Raw genomic sequence first — 18,821 nt, forward strand, 5'->3', positions numbered from 1 at the left:
TTTTAATAAAATTATCTCTCCTTTAATTCTTGTCAAAATCTCTCTTATTCTTTTCTATTCTAAAACATTTTTCTTACATTATTACATTTTGCTGGAATATATATTCTCAAAATCAAAATTTATGTATGTTAACCTAAATGAAAGTAATACCGTAATGAAAAAAAAATGATGTATAAATTTTTATTAACTTTGTTTAGGTTAACATACATAAATTTTGATTTTGAGCATATAACTTTGTTTTTTTTGACTCGAACCCGTGACCTCTTAATTGAGTATGGGGAGTCTATGCCATTTGAGTTATAACTCATTGGCCAAAAAATTTGGAAAGATATGTGACTCGAACCCGCGACGACCTCTTAATTGAGTATGTGGAGTCTATCTTAATTGAGTATGGGGACTCTATGCCATTTGATCTATAACTCATTGGCAAAAATTTGGAAAGATATGTGACTCGAACCCGCGACCTCTTAATTGAGTATGGGGAGTCTATGCCATTTGAGTTATAACTAATTTAGGTTAACAAATACATACATTTCAATTTTGAGTATATATATATTACAGCAAAATGTAATAATGTATGAAAAATATTTTATAATAAAAAAGAATAAGAGAGATTTTGACAATAATTAAAGGAGAGATATAATTTTATTGAAAAATTTTTTAAGAAGATATAATTACTAATTTTTTGATTGTCAATTACATTTCTATTAAAATTAGTAGTATAAAAAATATTTTAAATTTAATATTATCAAGAAAAAATAAAAAATTATATAAAAACTAATTTGATTAATTTTTAAAATTTTAGGGATGAAAATGACTTACATCTGAACTTTCAAGGGCTATTTTGATTATAAATAACTTTTTTACATGTCAAGTGCCACGTGGCATGCCAGGTGTCACTGAGCTGACACGTCAACCAATCATCTTGTGACACGTGGCATTAACCCCCACGTCATCATCCAACTGACGGAAGGACTAACGTAACGAATCGTATATCTTTCGGGGACGATTTCGATTAACTTTATCTTTCGAGGACCAAAATAGAGATCGGGGTATCTTTCAGGGACGATTTTGGCTATTTACTCTAATAACTAAATTATTTTTACATAGAAATACTTACAGAATTTAATACTTAATTTGATTCTGAAATTAAAAGTCCAATTTCATATGGAAAATTCTAGGTTCAGCAACTTTTGTGTTTTATGGCCAGCACTTAACCATCAAAACAAAAGTGAGTGATTTTTCAGTTTTCACCATTAAATATAATCTCACACCATTAAAAATACTATTGATGGCCAATTGATGGTTACAAAACACCAAAATTATTGGCCCCTATCATTCCTCATTTCATATAACAAATGTTCTGAAAACCGGTTTGAACCGGTCGAACCGCGAACTATTGATAAATACAGTTCGAACAGAAGACAAAACCGACAGATTTTAAAACCGACATTGGACCGTTAAACCGGCCGAAAATCTGTCGGTCGAACCGAATCATGACCATCCGGTTTTTAAATTTTAACAAAAACGTTGCGTTTCATCGTGCAGAGATGGGCAACCCTAAGGACTATTTTGATTATAAATCTTTTTTACATGTCAAGTGCCACGTGCCACTGATCTGATGCCACATGTCATTGACCTGACATGTGACATGTCAAGTGTCATTGAACTGACACGTCAACCAATCATCTTGTGACAAGTGGCATTAGCCCCCCACGTCATCATCCAACTGACGACGGAAGGACTAACATGATGAATCGTGTATCTTTTAGAGACGATTTCGATTAACTTTATCTTTCGAGGACCAAAATAGAGATCAAAGTATTTTTCAGGACGATTTTGACTATTTACTCTTGGTTATTAAAATGATGAGCAGGTGTTTTGCAGAAGTGGATACCCGAAAAGAATCGGAGCCTTTGGAGTTGGGACATGTATCATGTATGTTTATCCAGCGAAGGTCAAACACTTCGAAGAAGAACATCAAAACGGCATCATAATCTACGTTTTGTGATCGTTTCCCTTTCCGAGTCCCTGTTCTTCACCAACCCCGACCCTCTAGTTTAAGTTCTTTTCGCCACTCGCCACCCGCACGCACACTTTTGAATCTCCAGTTTCTCTTTCGTGCTATCAATCAATCCACCGAATCCTACGAGGTAATTTAGTTCCCCCAAAACCCTAGCTTTTTGCTTTCTTTCCTGCTGCGTTGACTTCCTTCTTATCATGCTTTCCCTCTCTCAACTTCTTAATTTCACGCGCTGTTCCTTTATCTTCGTTACTCTCATTAGATTTCATTATTCTGTTGCGATCCCTATCAATTAGATTATGGTATTTTCTGATCAAATTGTGTGCTTACATAGATCGTTGGAGAAACCTGCCTGTAGAATTAAGATAGGGAATCATTATATTTGTTGACAGCATGAATCTTTCAGCTGTTGCAGGAACGGTGCCTCGTCGTTAGAAACACTCGGCGTGCTTCTGCTTGCACCTGAGAGGAGAAACATAAAAGATCAGCTTTTTAAAGAGTTTAAACTTTAAACACCCCAAGTTTTGCCATGACCTTACTTTGTTGTCGATACCAATAATTAGACTAAATGGAGAATGACTTGTGAGCATGATTTTGAAGGAGAACCCTGTAGGTACTGAGCTTGCAATGAGTAATATCAATGTGGAGGAGGAAATAGATTTTTCATGTGAACCGTACATTGGTTTGGAATTTGACTCACCGGATGATGCACTCAAGTTCTACACGTCATATGCAAATCGAGTTGGATTTAAAGTTCGGATTGGTCAGCTGTATCGATCAAGATCAAATGGGTCAGTTTCTTCTCGAAGATATGTGTGCTCAAAGGAGGGATATCAGCTCAGTTCGAGAACAGGTTGTCCAGCATTCATAAGAGTGCAAATAAATGCTTCTGGAAAGTGGGTTGTTGATCATTTCCAAAAGGATCACAATCATGATCTTGAAATTGAAAATGGAAATTGCACACCAACAGTGCAGCAGAAAGGTGCTGCAGCTTTCAAGTCCTTTACTGAAGTATCCCGTAGGCCAAGGAAGAAATTGCTTGAATCCTGTAATGAATCTTCTGGTCCCATGGGCATTATTGATTTCAAGCGACTGAGAAAGGAAGAACTCGAAGGACAGTTCCGAACTGAACCATATGTAGGTCAAGAGTTTGGTTCACCCAATGAAGCCTACCAATTTTATCATGCATATGCAGCATATGTTGGTTTTGGAGTTCGAATTGGTCAATTATTTCGTTCTAAGAATGATGGATTGATCACATCCCGCCGATTTGTGTGCTCAAAAGAAGGGTTCCAGCACCCTTCACGGGTTGGGTGCGGGGCCTATTTGAGGATTAAGAGACAGCCATCGGGAAAGTGGGTGGTGGACCGTCTCCACAAAGATCATAATCATGATTTGGGCTCTGAAAGGGAGGGTAGGCCAAAAAGTATTCCTGATTCCAATATTTTGGCTGAAGAGGTAGATACTGGATTTGTAAATGGTGATTTATTTCGGATAGACAACTATCCTGTCCCCAGAGGAACTAGACAAAATCACATTAAAAGTGATTGGTACAGCATGCTTCTAGAGTATTTTCAATCAAGACAAGCAGAAGATACAGGATTCTTTTATGCTGTGGAAGTTGACAATGGTAACTGTATGAGCCTATTTTGGGCTGATGGCAGATCTAGATATTCATGTAGTCAGTTTGGTGATGTCCTTGTTATTGACACTTCCTACCGTAAGAGTGTCTATTTGGTGCCGTTTGCCACCTTTATTGGAGTTAACCATCACAGGCAACCTGTGCTTCTTGGAAGTGCTTTGATTGCTGATGAATCTGAAGAGTCTTTCGCGTGGTTATTTCAGACATGGCTGAGGGCAGCATCTGGCCGGCAGCCTCTATCGATAATTGCTGATCAGGACATTGCAATCCAGAGGGCAATAAGAAAAGTCTTTCCAAGAACCCATCATCGCTTTTCATTGTGGCAAATCAAGGCAAAGGAACAAGAGAATTTGGGTATAATGGGTGATGGATTTACAAAAGATTATGACAAATGCATTTACCAGAGTCAGACAGTTGATGAATTTGACGCCACATGGGCTGCCTTACTCAACAAATATGGACTGAAGGACAATCCTTGGCTAAAAGAAATGTATGAGAAGCGGGCATCCTGGGTTCCATTATATTTAAGGGGCACATTTTTTGCTGGCATACCCATGAATGAAAGTGTTGATTCATTCTTTGGTGCAATTTTAAATGGCCAAACGTCTCTCGTGGAATTTATTCCAAGGTATGAAAGAGGTCTTGAGCGACGCCGGGAGGAAGAAAGAAACGAGGATTTCAATACTTCTAATTTTCAACCATTTTTGCAAACAAAGGAGCCAGTTGAAGAACAATGTAGAAGGCTTTACACTCTTACCATATTCAAAGTACTTCAAAAAGAGCTTTTGCAGTGCTATAGTTATCTTGGGTTTAAAGCTTTTCAAGAAGGGAGCATCAGCCGATATATGGTGCGTAAGGGAGGAAATGATATGGAGAAACACCATATAGTTACATTTAATGCATCTAATCTTAGCATTAGTTGTAGCTGTCAGATGTTTGAATATGAAGGTGTTCTTTGTAGACATGCTTTGAGGGTTTTCCAGATACTGGAATTAAGAGAAGTTCCTTCTCGCTACATCTTGCACAGATGGACTAAAAATGCTGAGGATGGTGTTTTCCCTGATTTAGAGTCATGGAGTAGTTCTCAGGAACTCCGGAGTTTGATGCTATGGAGTCTAAGAGAAACTGCGGCTAAGTACATAGATGCAGGTGCAACATCTATTGAAAAGTATAAACTTGCTTATGAGATTTTGCGTGAGGGTGGGAGAAAGCTTTGTTGGCACAGGTGATGAATACTTCTGTGAGGTTGTACATAGTTGTAAGATTGTTTCTTTTTTACCCTGAAGCCTTGAATTGTTCATTTGTGATATCAGTTTAGCTCTTCTAATCAATTACAAACATTTTGCGTCCATCTTAGTGTTTCAACAATTCAAAGTAATCAATGGTTCAGTTTTCTGTTTCTATCAGTCGCTTGATCCCTTCCCTGGAGATTACTGACTTCTTAGATGGATTAACATTAGAGCCTTCTTATGATAAAGTGTGACATCGGTTTCACCTTGATTTGTATTAATTAAGCTGCACCACCCCTATTTTGTTGCTTATTTCCACCGCAATATATACTACAGGTGGGGGTTTCCAGTGAGCAGCATCTGCTGTATCTGGTGATAAAATGGTTTGAAGTAATCATCATTATATTTGAAGGAGGATCTCTTACAGTCTTACTAATCATATTCTTCTTGCTAAATGCATTCCCAACTTTATCGATTAAGTAAAAAAAAAGGGAATTTTTATTCAGTAGAGGGAAAATAAAAACTGTATTGAGTGGTTAAGATGACTGTTGATGAGATTTGATTGGTGATATAAATTGTAGTTTGGGTTAAAGCTTGTTTCTCATAATTTTTGTCTAAAATCAATATTTGGTAGGTTAAAAGTAAATATGTTGAAGCCGTGCCCATTTATCATCCAAAATTACTGGGTTTTCAACTTTTCATTTTTCTGATTTGATTTGGAAAATGAAAATGAAGTCAGCTTCTTGTTTTAGTACTGGAATCAAATAGAAAATAGGTTTATACCAATTGAGAGCATAATTTCCTTCTTTATGCAGTGGGATATTAGAAATTGTAACTGTTATATTATATAGACATCATACCAACTGACTCATGCAAGAGGAGAAGGCAAGTCCCTATCAGTCTTTGAGAACTAGATTGATGCAGCCATATAGAGGCAAATGGATAAGCCAAACCACAGAAAATTCCAAGCACCCCTGGGTTCTGTACTTCTGTTACTCTCTACTTTGTCTTTTTCTCGCCCTCTGTTTTTTTCGGTAGGTAGGACATGGAATGGGCAATAGCTTGTCAACAAATCACACCTGCTATTAAACGCTGCTTATATGAGAAGCTTGTTGGTCAATTTTGCCAACTTTGGTTAAGTGGAGTGAATTATAAATCAGAATTATTCACAGTAAAAACTCCATTATAGAATGACCCAAGCTCCACATAGTTACCTCAATGATATGTTTTATCTTTTGATTTTTTAACTGTTTTGGAGTTTTACTCTTTTAATGAGACAAAGGTCTCCATTTATTTTGGGAATAAAAATTTTATCAAGGAGTAGAAGCCTGGGGCTACAATACTTAGCAGGTAAGAAACCTTACCTCTGTCTTCCAATGGCCCAATGGTAAAGTTTGTATCTTTTTGTGTTTTTACTTTTATGGGCAACGAACGAATGAGGGGTCTTGCAAATGGAATAGGTGATAGGATCTTAGAAATTATGAAATTATCTTTTATTTAATTTATACATTACTTTTATTAATTTATTGTGTGACTTTAGTATTCATTTTGCTTTGGGATGGCAAAGGAATAGAGGATAAGCCACTAGTTTCTACTCTCTCAATGATGTCCTTATCCTGAACATTCACTTCTTATCTTCTAAAAGATAAAGGTCCCCAACCCAATGGAAGTTCAGGGTAAGGACATGATTGAATGCAGTTATCAAGTTGAAGATTTTCAAGCTAATTAGGATGAGAGTAGATGAAAAATTGAAAAAGATGGTTACTATAGAGTAAAGATAAACTTCGATTAAGAGTTCAAATGCAGTGTTTTGGACTTATTCATTTGTATATTCAGTCTGTGAGCTTGAGCTGACACTAGCATCATCTTATTGGACCATTTATGATAAATTATTTCATATTTATGGTGTATCATGTGGGACTCTATTTCCTCACATTATGATTTTCAGATTACTTAATAGTGAACCTTATCACTAGCTTACATACATGATTTTTTTAAACTATAAAACATAATTGAAAGACTAAATAATTAGGTCTAAGGCTAACATGTCACCTATGAGTAGAGTAAATATAATCATATATAGTGCTCCAACATCAAGTAATAATTTCATTTAACAGTTGTATACCATGCACTCATAGTTTGGGAAAAATTTCAAGTGAACTAAGGAATATCGGTGTTCTAGTTGTTTTAACCGTTAATTTCAATTAATATATATTATATATATTTTTTATAATTTAGATCAATAGTTAAAACAACTGAAATACCGGTATTTCCGATATACTTAAAACTCTTCCCATAGTTTATAGTTTGATTCAGACAGGATTCACCATTGATCCTTCATTCTTTAGGTATCATTTGACATCTATTTTATAACAAAAAAGACAAGCAAAATAGTAGGCGTGTTTCTTGTACCTCTAAAGATTGTTAAAACCGTTTTCAAAACATGTCTCTTTAATTTTTTTTTTTTTTTAAATTGTTTTCTGTATCCTGATTAATATAGCCGATTTCACCTAGTGCCATAAGATTTTGTCGTTCTTGTCATCATTGTCTCCAAGTAAAGACATTTTTAATGTTTTTTTCTTTTTTAATTTTTTCCCCTTCAAGCATATTGTTGATCCCAATATATATATCTCTCTACCTTGGATACAGTAACTAAATGCTACCCTTGTAGTGTATACCATACTTAGGTAGCAGAGAACTTGGTTCCTTAGCATTTTGCTTTATTCCATTCTTGTTTTTTCTTTTTTTCTTTTTTTTTTATGGCCAAAGATAGCATTTTACTTTGCTATATCAACAAAAGAACACGGTTTAGCATAAAACCACACAGAGATCATAAAGTAGTTTTCCAAGTTTTATCCTTCCCTAGCAGAATGTTCCTTTTTTTTTTTTAATTTCTCCAAAAGTAGTTCTTTACTTATCTTTTCAACTTGATGGAAGTCCTTATTCTTCTTTTAGAAATGCAATGTGAACTGAAGATGAGTCATTAAATTTGTGCTTCTTACCCCAATGCAAGAAAGCATATACTTTTTTTTTTCAAGGATGATCTTCACATATATGTAAAAGATTTAAATTTTCTTAATCTTTCACCAAAAGAATGTCATTTTTCACAAAAGTAGTTCGTTACTTATCTTTTCAGCTTGATGGATGTTCTGATTCTTTCATAAGTGCAATAGAATTCACCTAAGATGCATCATTAAATTTATGCTTCTTAGACAATAATGCAAGAAAGCATATACTTCTTTTCATTAGCATAATCTTTCACAAGAACTTAACCATTAGTAAATGTAATTTTTTTCCATAATTAAAACAAAATTCTTATATAAACAAATAAATAAATATAGTTATATATACATTTCCAACAAAAAACAACTCATAACATCATTCTATACACATCTTTGACATATTACACATCATTAAGAACTTAGAACAAAAACGAGCAAAAATAAAGGTTGCAAAGATTTAAAATAATTTACAACATTTTTATTCTTACTCACATAGGATATAAAACAGAACCAAATTAAAAAGCTTAATGCTTCATTGGTGAAACTAGTGTTTCAACATAAACCTCTGCATCAAACCAACCTTTGCCATTCTGAATCCTAGGATACTTGAAGGAACGATCACTTGGGTCAAACAGAACCAAGTCAAACTCAAACATGAGAAGCACTTCACCCTTTTCTGAAACATAATATGGCCCTGAATATGAAAAATCTTCAGGGTTAGGAAGATAAGGAACTGTCACCAATTTGATCCATGACTCTGTCACACCATAATCCTTCATCAGCCACACAACAAAATGAGTTCTTTTATGATCATAACTCATGCACAGACATTCATTAAGAACACCCAAAGTAGGTGTTGATGAAGTCTCCTCTTTTTCATAATCAGGTGGCAGAATTTCCCTGTAACTCTCCTTCTGAAGATCCAAAGAAACTATAATCCAAGAAGAGGTCGATCCAAGAGTGAAATTGGAGGCCCAATTAAGAGTTCCAGTGACGAATTTCCCTGAATTTTGATATGGGGTGACACCATGAGGAAAATCCTGAATCTTCCTCCAAGAATTTGTTGCCATGCTATAAACCTTAACCTTGGATTCACTGAAGAAGTGGTTGGGATCACAGAACACAGCAACAACCTTGTAATCTTGCTTGACATGATCATAGCCAAGACCAAAGGAAGTGAAGCAACCGGGTCTCCAATTATTGCCCAAAGGTGGAGACTTTTTTGAGACCCTAATGGAGGGGTTCCAGAGAAGAACACAGTCACCTTTAATGGCGAAACAAACAAGGCCGTCACAAGAACCAACGATGCCGTCATGGCGGTACTTGTTCTTGACAGGGTAGTTAAGGTGTTCAGAAATGGTGGTTGAAGAAGTTGAAGAGATGAGAGAGTTTAAGTAACAAGAGTTGAGATGAAACTCAGCGGTTGTGGCACTGAGAATGATTCTGTTATGGTGTGTGAAGTGGTGAAGGTGCTTTTTGATGAAGTAAGAGTCAGAGATGAGAGAGTTCCATGACTTGCATACACACCTGAATTTCAGAAGACACTTCACTGGAATCCTTGACAGAATCTCCACTACAAGCTCTTCTGGAATGAAGGCCTCCATCTCCATGATGCTACTAGTTCTTATCACTCCTCTTTGGTGGTAATCGATTCTTCTTCTTCCCTGCGATGATGATGACATGTTAGTCATGCCCAAGTGTTTGTGTTTTTGTGTGAGGTTTCATTTCATGGGTGGTTGATGATGGTTTATGATCATGATGATGGTGATGGCGATGCTAATCATCATTCATTCATTCATTCATGCTTATTTATACTTATGTGTCTTAGATTACTTTTTCATCTCTTTTTAAATAAAAATTTAATAAAAAGATTAATTTAATTTAGTATATTATCAGTATAAAATAATTTTATAAGCAATTTTATAGGGGTGCACGCGGATCGGATCGGATCGAATATGACCAAAATTTCAATCCGACATCGGATCAGATCTAATATCCGCAGTTTTTAAGGTTGGATCCAATCCGATCTGATCTGCACATTTGCGGATCAGATCGAATCGGATATCGGATATATCTGCAATTTTCGAATCAGATTTGAATAAACACCGCAGATATGTGGATCGGATCTGATCCATAAACACCCTACAATTTTATACGTATATTTAATTAATATAATTAAATAGTTTTTAAATATTATTTTTTATTTAATTTAAAAAAATAAATATTTTTTTAATTTTTTAAACAATTAATATGTAAAAATAGATATTTAAATTAATTAAATAATAATAAATTTTTTAAAAACTAAACAAAAATTAAATTTTAAAATAACTAATATTTTTAATATTTAATTAAATAAAATTATATAAATAAAATAATTATTTTTATATTAATTATATAAATAATTATTAAAAAATAAATATAATTATACGATTATATAAAATATTTTATATTGTTAATATATTAAAATTAACTTTGTAAAAGTTATGTACGGTTAATTTATAGAGTTATATTACGTATATATTAAAATTTATTATTAAAGTTAATTATTAATATAAAATATATATTAAAATATAAATATAAACCACATATATATTTATACATAAATATATTTATAACTGATTTTAGTAATTAATTTTAATATATAAATAACATTTTTACAATTTATAATTATGTGTGCCTGTGCCACGACACCATGCTTCTTGAGTTAACATTCGGGTGCCACGTTGCAGTTAGTTTCAAGGACACTGCCTTGTCTTCAAGCAAGTAAGTTACTTTGTCAGATGTAGTAAAAAAAATTCTCTAGAACGAATCTAAAGAACTTTTTCTTTTTAATATTGTATCACTAGAGGTGAAATCCTTCGTCATGAACCAAATTGTGTGTTAAACACAACTATGGCCATTTACAAAACGTTAATGACGTTTTGTGTTTCTTCAATTAAAATAATATTTTTCTAACAAAACGTCAGTGACGTTTTCTGTTTTAATAATTAAAATAATATTTTTTATTACAAAACGTCAGTGAAGTTTTGTTCTTTGATGATTAAAAAAAAAATTTATTGCAAAACGTCAGTGACGTTTTGTGCTACTACCACAACCCTGTAGAACACCAAAATCATCAAATATTTTTGTATTTCACATTAAAATTATTCATATATAAAAATTTTAGCCCGAATCTAAAATGTTCCAGACACCAATTATAACTATTTTTTTATTCTATGACGTCATTATTTGGTTCATTGTTGAATAGTTTGCTTTGATTCCTTTACGCGCTAGAGTCATTGCTTAATACTTATATAATAAAATAAAATTTCATTCCTAATATACCCCATATATCATACAAATTATTAGTAGAGTATGGTTTTCTCTTTTCTGTATTTTTGCTATAATGGATATTTTTAAATTGTATGATGTTTGATGGAGTTAACATTCAGTGAAGGGAAACTGTGTCATTATTATTTAATGCATTATATATTCAATCCTATCATCATTTCTTTAAATATGAAATGATTGCAATGCATTATTTAGGAATCTATATAATATAGAAAAATTTTTAAGTGTATCAAAGAACACTGGTGTTCCAATTATTTTAACCGTTAATTTTAATTAATATATTTATATATATTTTTTATAATTCAAATCAACGGTTAAAACAACTGAAATACCGATGTTTCTGATACACTTAAAACTCTTCCTATAATATAATCACCCACCAAAAGAGAAAAAAGAAATAAGTCCAACCACAATCTTAATCTTATCAAACAGGCACGAATAGATTTCTGTAGTATCTATATCACACACACAAACACATAATATACGATACTGTAAAATATTCATTTTCAACCTATTAGCGCTTTAATAACTTGATATGCTAACATGGTTAGTTCTTGTTAGTGAAGTAATTAGGAATAAACAAATAATAAATACACAAAAATTAAACTCATAAACTAATAATTTAATTTGAATTAATTTTGTACGACTATTCATGTAAAATTATTTTATACTGTTGAATCAAAATTAAATTCATAATCTTTTATCTAATCACATACACCTTATACAATCGACACATAATATAATTGCAAATTAAACGCACCTTAATTATATCAAAGAAAGTATCTCTCTCACAAATTCATTTGCTTCTTTCTTCCTCTGCCACTTCCTTTAGATAAACGAAGATTGGATTGCATTGGTCTTAAAATTCTTATCATTATAATAGAAAGCCCACCCCATCACACTCATGCCAACTCGCCACACTCTCTTTTGTTTTTTTTTAGTTCAATTTTCTTTTCTTTAGATAAGATGACACAGCAACTTGGAAATTCTACGAGTCCCCAAAAAGTTTACCAAGGAAACGACAAATTAATGCCATGAATTGAATTAGAGAAATTTTCATTCTAGTATCTTCTAATATCCCCTTACATGCAAACTTAATAATTGTTTACTTAGGACAATTTTGATACACCTGTCCTGAAAACATTGGTTGATTAATGTAATGTTTATCATCCTATAATCCTTTTTAGTTTTTATCTGCCTTATGAAAAGTCATGGGACACATACTAGCTATCTAAATTGATGATGACTTATTAGAAAAGTGGGATAATGGCTTACAAAACCATCACTTATTAGATGTCAACAGTTGTAAGTGGGAATATACCACTATAAATAAAATCAGCCAAAAATGCATTAAAAAAAAAAAACAAAATATCATTATAACCCAAAAAAGTGCTGCTTATTAGAGTATATATGTGTGCTTTATCTTTAGCTGAATTCTAAAGTGTAGTTAGTACTTAACTTATTTTTTATAACAAATTTTAAATATTTAATAATTATTTATATTATATTTTAAAATTAAATATTAATTTTTAGTTTTTTTTATATGTTAGATAAATATTTTTAGATACTACAATAATCACCTTATTTTTAACTATAAAATTTATACTAAAAAAATTCCTTTCTAAATTGACATATAATTATCAATAAGCTTTACTCATACATCAAGATTTTATACTGTAGCTACATGTATATCACTAATTTTAGTCCGAATAACAATATTTTCAAATTATATAATATAGTTAATATAATCTAAAATTAATAATATACTAAAAAAAACACTAGTATAATTAAAAAACTTGTTTGACAAGTACAAATTAAATGGAACTATATATAACTCATAAAACCAAATACTTAAGTCACCTCATTCCATTCTTTGTATAAATTTATAGTCTTGGTAGAACAAATAACTATTTATTAGGAAGAAAGCACTTCAAAGATTCTATTAATAGTAAAACAATTTTATAGGGTTCAACCAATTTCTGCCAAATCCTATTGAGCTGAACTTTGAAGCTTATTTCACCCCAAAAACAAGAAGCAATATCCAAAATTAACCCCAAATAAACAAAATTAACCCTAGTTAAACCTCTCTCCTTTCACCGTTTCACTTCAACAGCATTCAAAACCATCCAACGACAGTGCCTTTCAACCAGGTTTGTCGGACGCCTTTCTCAACCGCCGTCAACCACTGCAGCGCCTCCGCCCGTCCACGTGCAAGCAACAGCCGGCGTCGGAAGCTTGCCCCAGACTACCGCAACGCCTCCATCCCGTCCACATGCTACTAGCCGCGTTTGTCAGAGGTTTGGTCCAGTCTGCCGCAGCGCCGTTGTGCCGCCCACGTGCGAGCAACCAAGGGTCTAATTCTCACCACAGTGTGTCGCTGCTGCTGCATGTCGTTGTCGCAGCGCCATTGAAGCGTCCCCTTCTCTGCCGGACAACTCGACGCTGGCTTTCCTGCTCTGCTCTAACGAACGTCGCGTCAGACTCCTCTTGCTAGCACCGTGAAGCCTCGCCTAACAGTACTAATCGATTAGTATCTATTCATGGGTGTTTCTTGATTGAAAAGGGTATGAGTAAATTAGTTGTAAGTGGATTTTTAATCAGATCATATGCATATAATGACACAATATAATCATATACAATGAATTTTGATTTGTTGGATGTTGCTGCTGTCTAAAATTAGAGAGTTGATTGAAGGAATTCAAATAGATTTTCTGTGAAACTAACTGTTCTTTTTTTTTTTTTAACTGAGATGGAATAAAATTGGGTTTCATTGTGGTGAATATAGGTCAATGTATTTGTTCGACACTGAATGTTGCTGTCGTTAGGGACCCTCTATTGCTGAGATGCCTATGCATAAAGATTGGATGTTACTGCTTTGTTAGATTGTATTGTATTATTTGTGATAAGATTCTTTGACTTTGCCACAAAAAAAGGGGATGGTGTTTGTGGGTGGTTTGAAATTTAACTACACATTCGCAATATGTTACATTAACTAAACACTGTGAAACAAGGCCCTTTTTTTCCTAAATTTTTTGTGTATACGTTTTTTACCATGATAAACGTATGTTGTTTTTAGTGTATGTGGATGATTTTTGATCGATTTTGTGTATTATTCTTCAATGGAAGGTGTTGATTATTTTTCAATTGTGAAACACTATAAAATCATAATAGACAAATAAATAGAAGTGTGAAAGGTTTCAATTTTGTTAGCATTCCTGACCAACTAGGACATGCCCCCAAGTTTCATTTTCTTGTTAATTACTCCATGTGTTACTTTTTCTAAGTCTGATGCTCCAAGGAGATCGACAAGCTTTAGCATTGTACAATATGAGTAGTAAATGTCAAGTTTAGAACTTAGCTTCAAGTTTCAGCTTCATCCTTGGTTCGGCTACAACTTTGCCAAATAGTAGAATTGTATTTTTGTGTAAGCAACAATTGGGAATAAACTAAATTTGCCAATTTGTTAGTACAGCAAATTAGATGTATTTTATTTTGGTCCTATTTAGTATCTTTCTTCTTATAGACAACTTAAATGTTTATGCAAAAATTTATGTCACATGTTTTTTTATTAAACAAATAGATATTTTTTTTATACTAAATGGATGATTCTTTTAAAAAGAATCATCATTTAAGAAGGGAATTAACTTTGAACTAATTGAACCCATATTATATTTATTGATTCAATTGTTGTGACTTATGAACATTTTTATAGTTAATATATAATAGACATAGATGGCTATTCATATACGTTGACCATAAATGCTTTGTTTTGCTTTCATTTTGTAGGAGCATCCTGAAGAGCCAAGCGCAATATAGAAAAATTTACATTAAATGTTTCTTTTGTTAAACAAATAGATGTTTCTTTTTATATTAAATAGATGATTCTTTGAAATGAATCATCATTTAAGGTGAAAATTAACTTTGAAGTAATTGAACGCATATTGTACTTATTGACTCAATTGTTGTGACTTATGAGCATTTTTATAGTTAATATATAATAGACATAGATGGTTATTCATTTGTTGCATACACTCTGACCACTAGATAATAAATTTAATGATGGGAGTAACACTTGCCTCATAAGTTCATCATTAAGTAGTACTAAGTAATATGTTGTGTATCTGGACTCAGTTTTAATTTGATAAAAATTGTAACTCCAAAATTCAAGTATAATAACCGCATAAAGCAAATAGTGGGTAAAAGAAAAACTATCAAAACACTTTGATTGTTCTTGAAAAAGCAAATAACTAGATATTGTTGTTGTTTTTTTCTTTATCTTTTTTTTCTTCTTTAAATTTTGTTAAACAAGCATAAGGATAAATACAAAAAAAAATTCTCTCTTTTGTGATACTTGTATTCACTATCAATTAAATTATTTTTGCACTAAAAAATAAAGACAAGTAACTTCTGTTAGGTATCTAATTATTTTTGCAAAAATCTAAGTGGATGTCACTTCTGTCAAGTATCAGGATGTTTTTTTCTATCCTAAATAGATGTTACTTTAACAGAAGCCATGTGAATGAAAAATAAAAAAAACTTATCCTACATAAGTAACTATAAATTTGTCATCATACTAAAATGTAATGAAAGGAATCATGATATTCATTCAACTTAGATATACAATTTGCAACACTGTCGATACAGGAACTCATCATGACAAAAAATAATACAAAAAAATCATTCATTTAGTATAAAAAATATCTATTTATTTAACAAAAAAAATTTCTGACGTAGATTTTTACATATTGCTTTTGCCTCTTCAGGATGTCCCTGGAAAGTGAAGCTACACCGTTTAGTAAATTTTATATTTCGTTAGAGGGGGTGAAGCTACATCATTTAAAAAATTGGTATATCATTACTATATAACTAGTTAAACAAAGAATAACTTTCTAGAAAAGGGGTTTGATGGTTGAAACGCATAAAATAGTAAATAAGCAAGTAAAGAAAGCAATAGATGGATTTGGTGTGAAAACAGTATGAGAAAATAGTTAAGGCTTCGGAGATGTTTATCTTTAGGGCTTAAAAGTTCTTACCAACTATTTTAACAATGTATGATTCATTCCAGGGCAAACTGTAATTGTCTAAACCCTAATCTCTTAGTGATTTAGCCTCCTCTAACCTTCATTAACCACCACTCTCATGGTCACTTAATTTCGATTAGAGGATTAAGTTCAAAAACTAGTTTATGGCCACAAAAACTCTAATTATCCAAAGCTAATAGGATTATATATAACATATCCCAATTAGTTTATGTAATTAGCATTTTAGGAGAAATTTATTTTTAAGCTGTAGTTCAAGCGAGATAACTCTCTCAACAATCACAAAAACTCAAGTAGAATAAGGGTCTTACTCTCATTCCACCCAAATTCATAAGATTAAGAATGAAAACAATCCTTGGAATTGAATCAATACATTAATTGAAATAGAAGAATAATAATTCTAATCCATAGAAATAAACAGAGCTTCTAACCTTAACCAAGAGGTTTAGTTACTCATAACTTACAGAGAAAATTAGAGTTCTGAGAAGTATGCCATGCGACGGTCTGATCTGAGATGTCCCTAAAAGGTGGATATTATTCCTTAAGTACTAACCTAATTTTATTTGATACTAAAATAAAATAATAAAGTCTGGGCCTAAAAGATTTTGTTACTAAATAAAAATAATTAAAATATGATAAAAGATAGTTATTAAAAGCTAAATTCCACTAAAGATGCTCCCTTGGGTGATTTTGATCCGTATTTGGCATTTTTCTGGCGTTTTTTGGCGTTTCACGCCGGCAGGGGAAAGTTTTGGCACTGGTTTTGTCCCTCTTGGGCGCTAAACGCCAAGTTTGGCGTTTAGTGCCAGATTTGGCAGTGATTTCAGAAGAAAAGTATAAACTATTATATATTGTTGGAAAGTTATGGAAGTTAGCTTTCCAACGCCATTAAAACTGCATCAATTGGACCTCTGTAGCTCAAGTTATGCTCGTTAGAATGCAAGGAGGTTAGGGTTGACAACATCTACTTTCTTCTTTTGTTTTTGCAATAAACTCTGCCAAATTCATCCCGATTTCACCTGAAATGATAAAAATACCAAAACAACTCAAAGTAGCATCCAAAGATGATTTTTACACTAAAATATAATAAAACTTAATAAAATTTAATAAAAAATAACTAGAAAATGAAGGGAATAAGAGTACAAGATGCTCACGCATCACAACACCAAACTTAAACTATTGCTTGTCCTCAAGCAACCAAAACAATATATGACCAAGAAGAGAAAATGCCTAAGACTAGAGTTGTCAATTAAGCTCAGGTCTAGTTACTGAATGAGGCTAATGACACTCTAATTCTGAATAGGTTTGGCATCTCACTATCCTTTGAAGCTCAGAAGCATTGGTATCCTTCAGGACTAGAACTTAGATGATGTTATAGATTCTCTTCTTTAGGCTCTAATTGATTCTTGAACATAGCTTTTTTCTTTCTTTTCTTTGGTGCTTTGAACCTTGAGCCTAGCCGTGACTCTAAGTGTTTTGTCTTCAATCTTAACTTGAAACAAGAACACCACAAGCACTTAAACTAGGGAACTTCTTTGGGTTCGAATTTTTCTTTCTATTTCTCCCAGACAGTGGTGCTCAGAGCCTTAAGCATACTCTGTAATAGCAATTGGTCACAACTTTAACTGTGCAGTCTCAAGGGTTACTTGACACTTTCACACCACAAGCATATGGTTAGGGAAAACTACTCTTTTGAGCTTTAGATAAGTTTTGACCCTCCTAACCATTGATGCCCAAAACCTTGGACCTTTTTCTTTTGATTTTTTTCTTTTTATTTCTTGTTGCTATTTGTCTTGCTTTAAGAATCAATTTTCTTCTTATTTCAGAGAATATATAATACTTCTTTAAGTTTCTGTTCTTCAAGAACCAAATATTCTCGACTCCAATATCAAATATGCAGAATTAATTCATACATTCAGAAATAGAGATAGTGTCACCACATCAAAGTAATCAGAACAACTCATAATATATACTCAAGTCTCATGTATTTTACTACTTCTTTTTCTTTTTAATTTTTTTAAGTTCAGTGAGCAATACATGAGACATCTTTTAAAATAATCAGAAAACAAAATAAGGGACTAAACTAGAAAGCGAGAAAATCTTACTAGTGATCATGCAAAAGCTAGAATAGAAAACAGGAAATAAACTAAAAATACTAGGAAAATAGAAGATAAGATAAGGCAAGGGATAATGAAACTCAACCACCTCAGTCATGGTGGCTGCTGCTCCCTCCGCAGGTTGTGCTCTTCCATGAAGATGATTCACCTCCCTTTGGTGCCATTGATGATAATATAAACCGAGGGCTTACTTTGCAATACAAAACTTAAAAGTTTGCTTGTCCCCAAGCAAAGAAAACTGAAAACGAAAAGGAACATAAAGAGCACACAGATGAGTAAGAATAATACATAGAAGATAAGAGTGATAGAAGGGGAAAAAATTTTAAAATTTAAAACTCTTTTTTATGACCCCTTGGCGCTAAACGCAAGGCTGGCGTTTAGCGCCCCAAGGGATTGGTGCAAAACTTGGATGGGAACGCCCCTTTTGGGCATTAAACGC

At 32.9% G+C, this 18,821-nt stretch overlaps 2 protein-coding genes and 1 long non-coding RNA gene across 4 annotated transcripts; 2 read left to right on the forward strand and 1 right to left on the reverse strand.

Moving 5' to 3' along the window:
- The first annotated feature begins 1,855 nt into the window (after positions 1-1,855).
- LOC112741130 (protein FAR1-RELATED SEQUENCE 7) lies at positions 1,856-5,066 on the forward strand. 2 transcript variants are annotated; one of them, XM_025789982.3, is made up of 2 exons: positions 1,856-2,153; positions 2,430-5,066. In XM_025789982.3, exon 2 carries the CDS (start codon positions 2,612-2,614, stop codon positions 4,892-4,894), a length of 2,283 nt encoding a protein of 760 aa, XP_025645767.1. In that variant the 5' UTR covers positions 1,856-2,153; positions 2,430-2,611; the 3' UTR covers positions 4,895-5,066. The 2 variants fall into 2 exon arrangements, with proteins under 2 accessions (XP_025645767.1, XP_025645768.1); XM_025789983.3 differs by having other exon boundaries at positions 1,875-2,153; positions 2,439-5,066.
- Positions 5,067-7,344: 2,278 nt separating this feature from the next.
- Positions 7,345-12,299, reverse strand: LOC112741131 (F-box/kelch-repeat protein At3g23880). The gene is made up of 2 exons (XM_025789984.3): positions 11,987-12,299; positions 7,345-9,560 (listed from the first exon to the last, which is right to left on the reverse strand). The coding sequence occupies exon 2, from the start codon at positions 9,504-9,506 to the stop codon at positions 8,421-8,423; it is 1,086 nt and encodes a 361-aa protein (XP_025645769.1). The 5' UTR covers positions 9,507-9,560; positions 11,987-12,299; the 3' UTR covers positions 7,345-8,420.
- A 772-nt stretch (positions 12,300-13,071) lies between these two features.
- Positions 13,072-15,253, forward strand: LOC140178241 (uncharacterized). Its single transcript, XR_011870551.1, has 2 exons — positions 13,072-13,790; positions 15,013-15,253. It is a non-coding gene; the product is annotated as an uncharacterized lncRNA (long non-coding RNA).
- Positions 15,254-18,821: the final 3,568 nt, after the last annotated feature.

This window comes from Arachis hypogaea, chromosome 14 (assembly GCF_003086295.3).
Source record: "Arachis hypogaea cultivar Tifrunner chromosome 14, arahy.Tifrunner.gnm2.J5K5, whole genome shotgun sequence".
Lineage (NCBI taxonomy): Eukaryota > Viridiplantae > Streptophyta > Magnoliopsida > Fabales > Fabaceae > Arachis > Arachis hypogaea.

Bases quoted from the DNA above. Each gene is read 5' to 3' on its own strand.
- LOC112741130 (XM_025789982.3), top strand. From the start codon at position 2,612: ATGATTTTGAAGGAGAACCCTGTAGGTACTGAGCTTGCAATGAGTAAT.
- LOC112741131 (XM_025789984.3), bottom strand. From the start codon at position 9,506: ATGGAGATGGAGGCCTTCATTCCAGAAGAGCTTGTAGTGGAGATTCTG.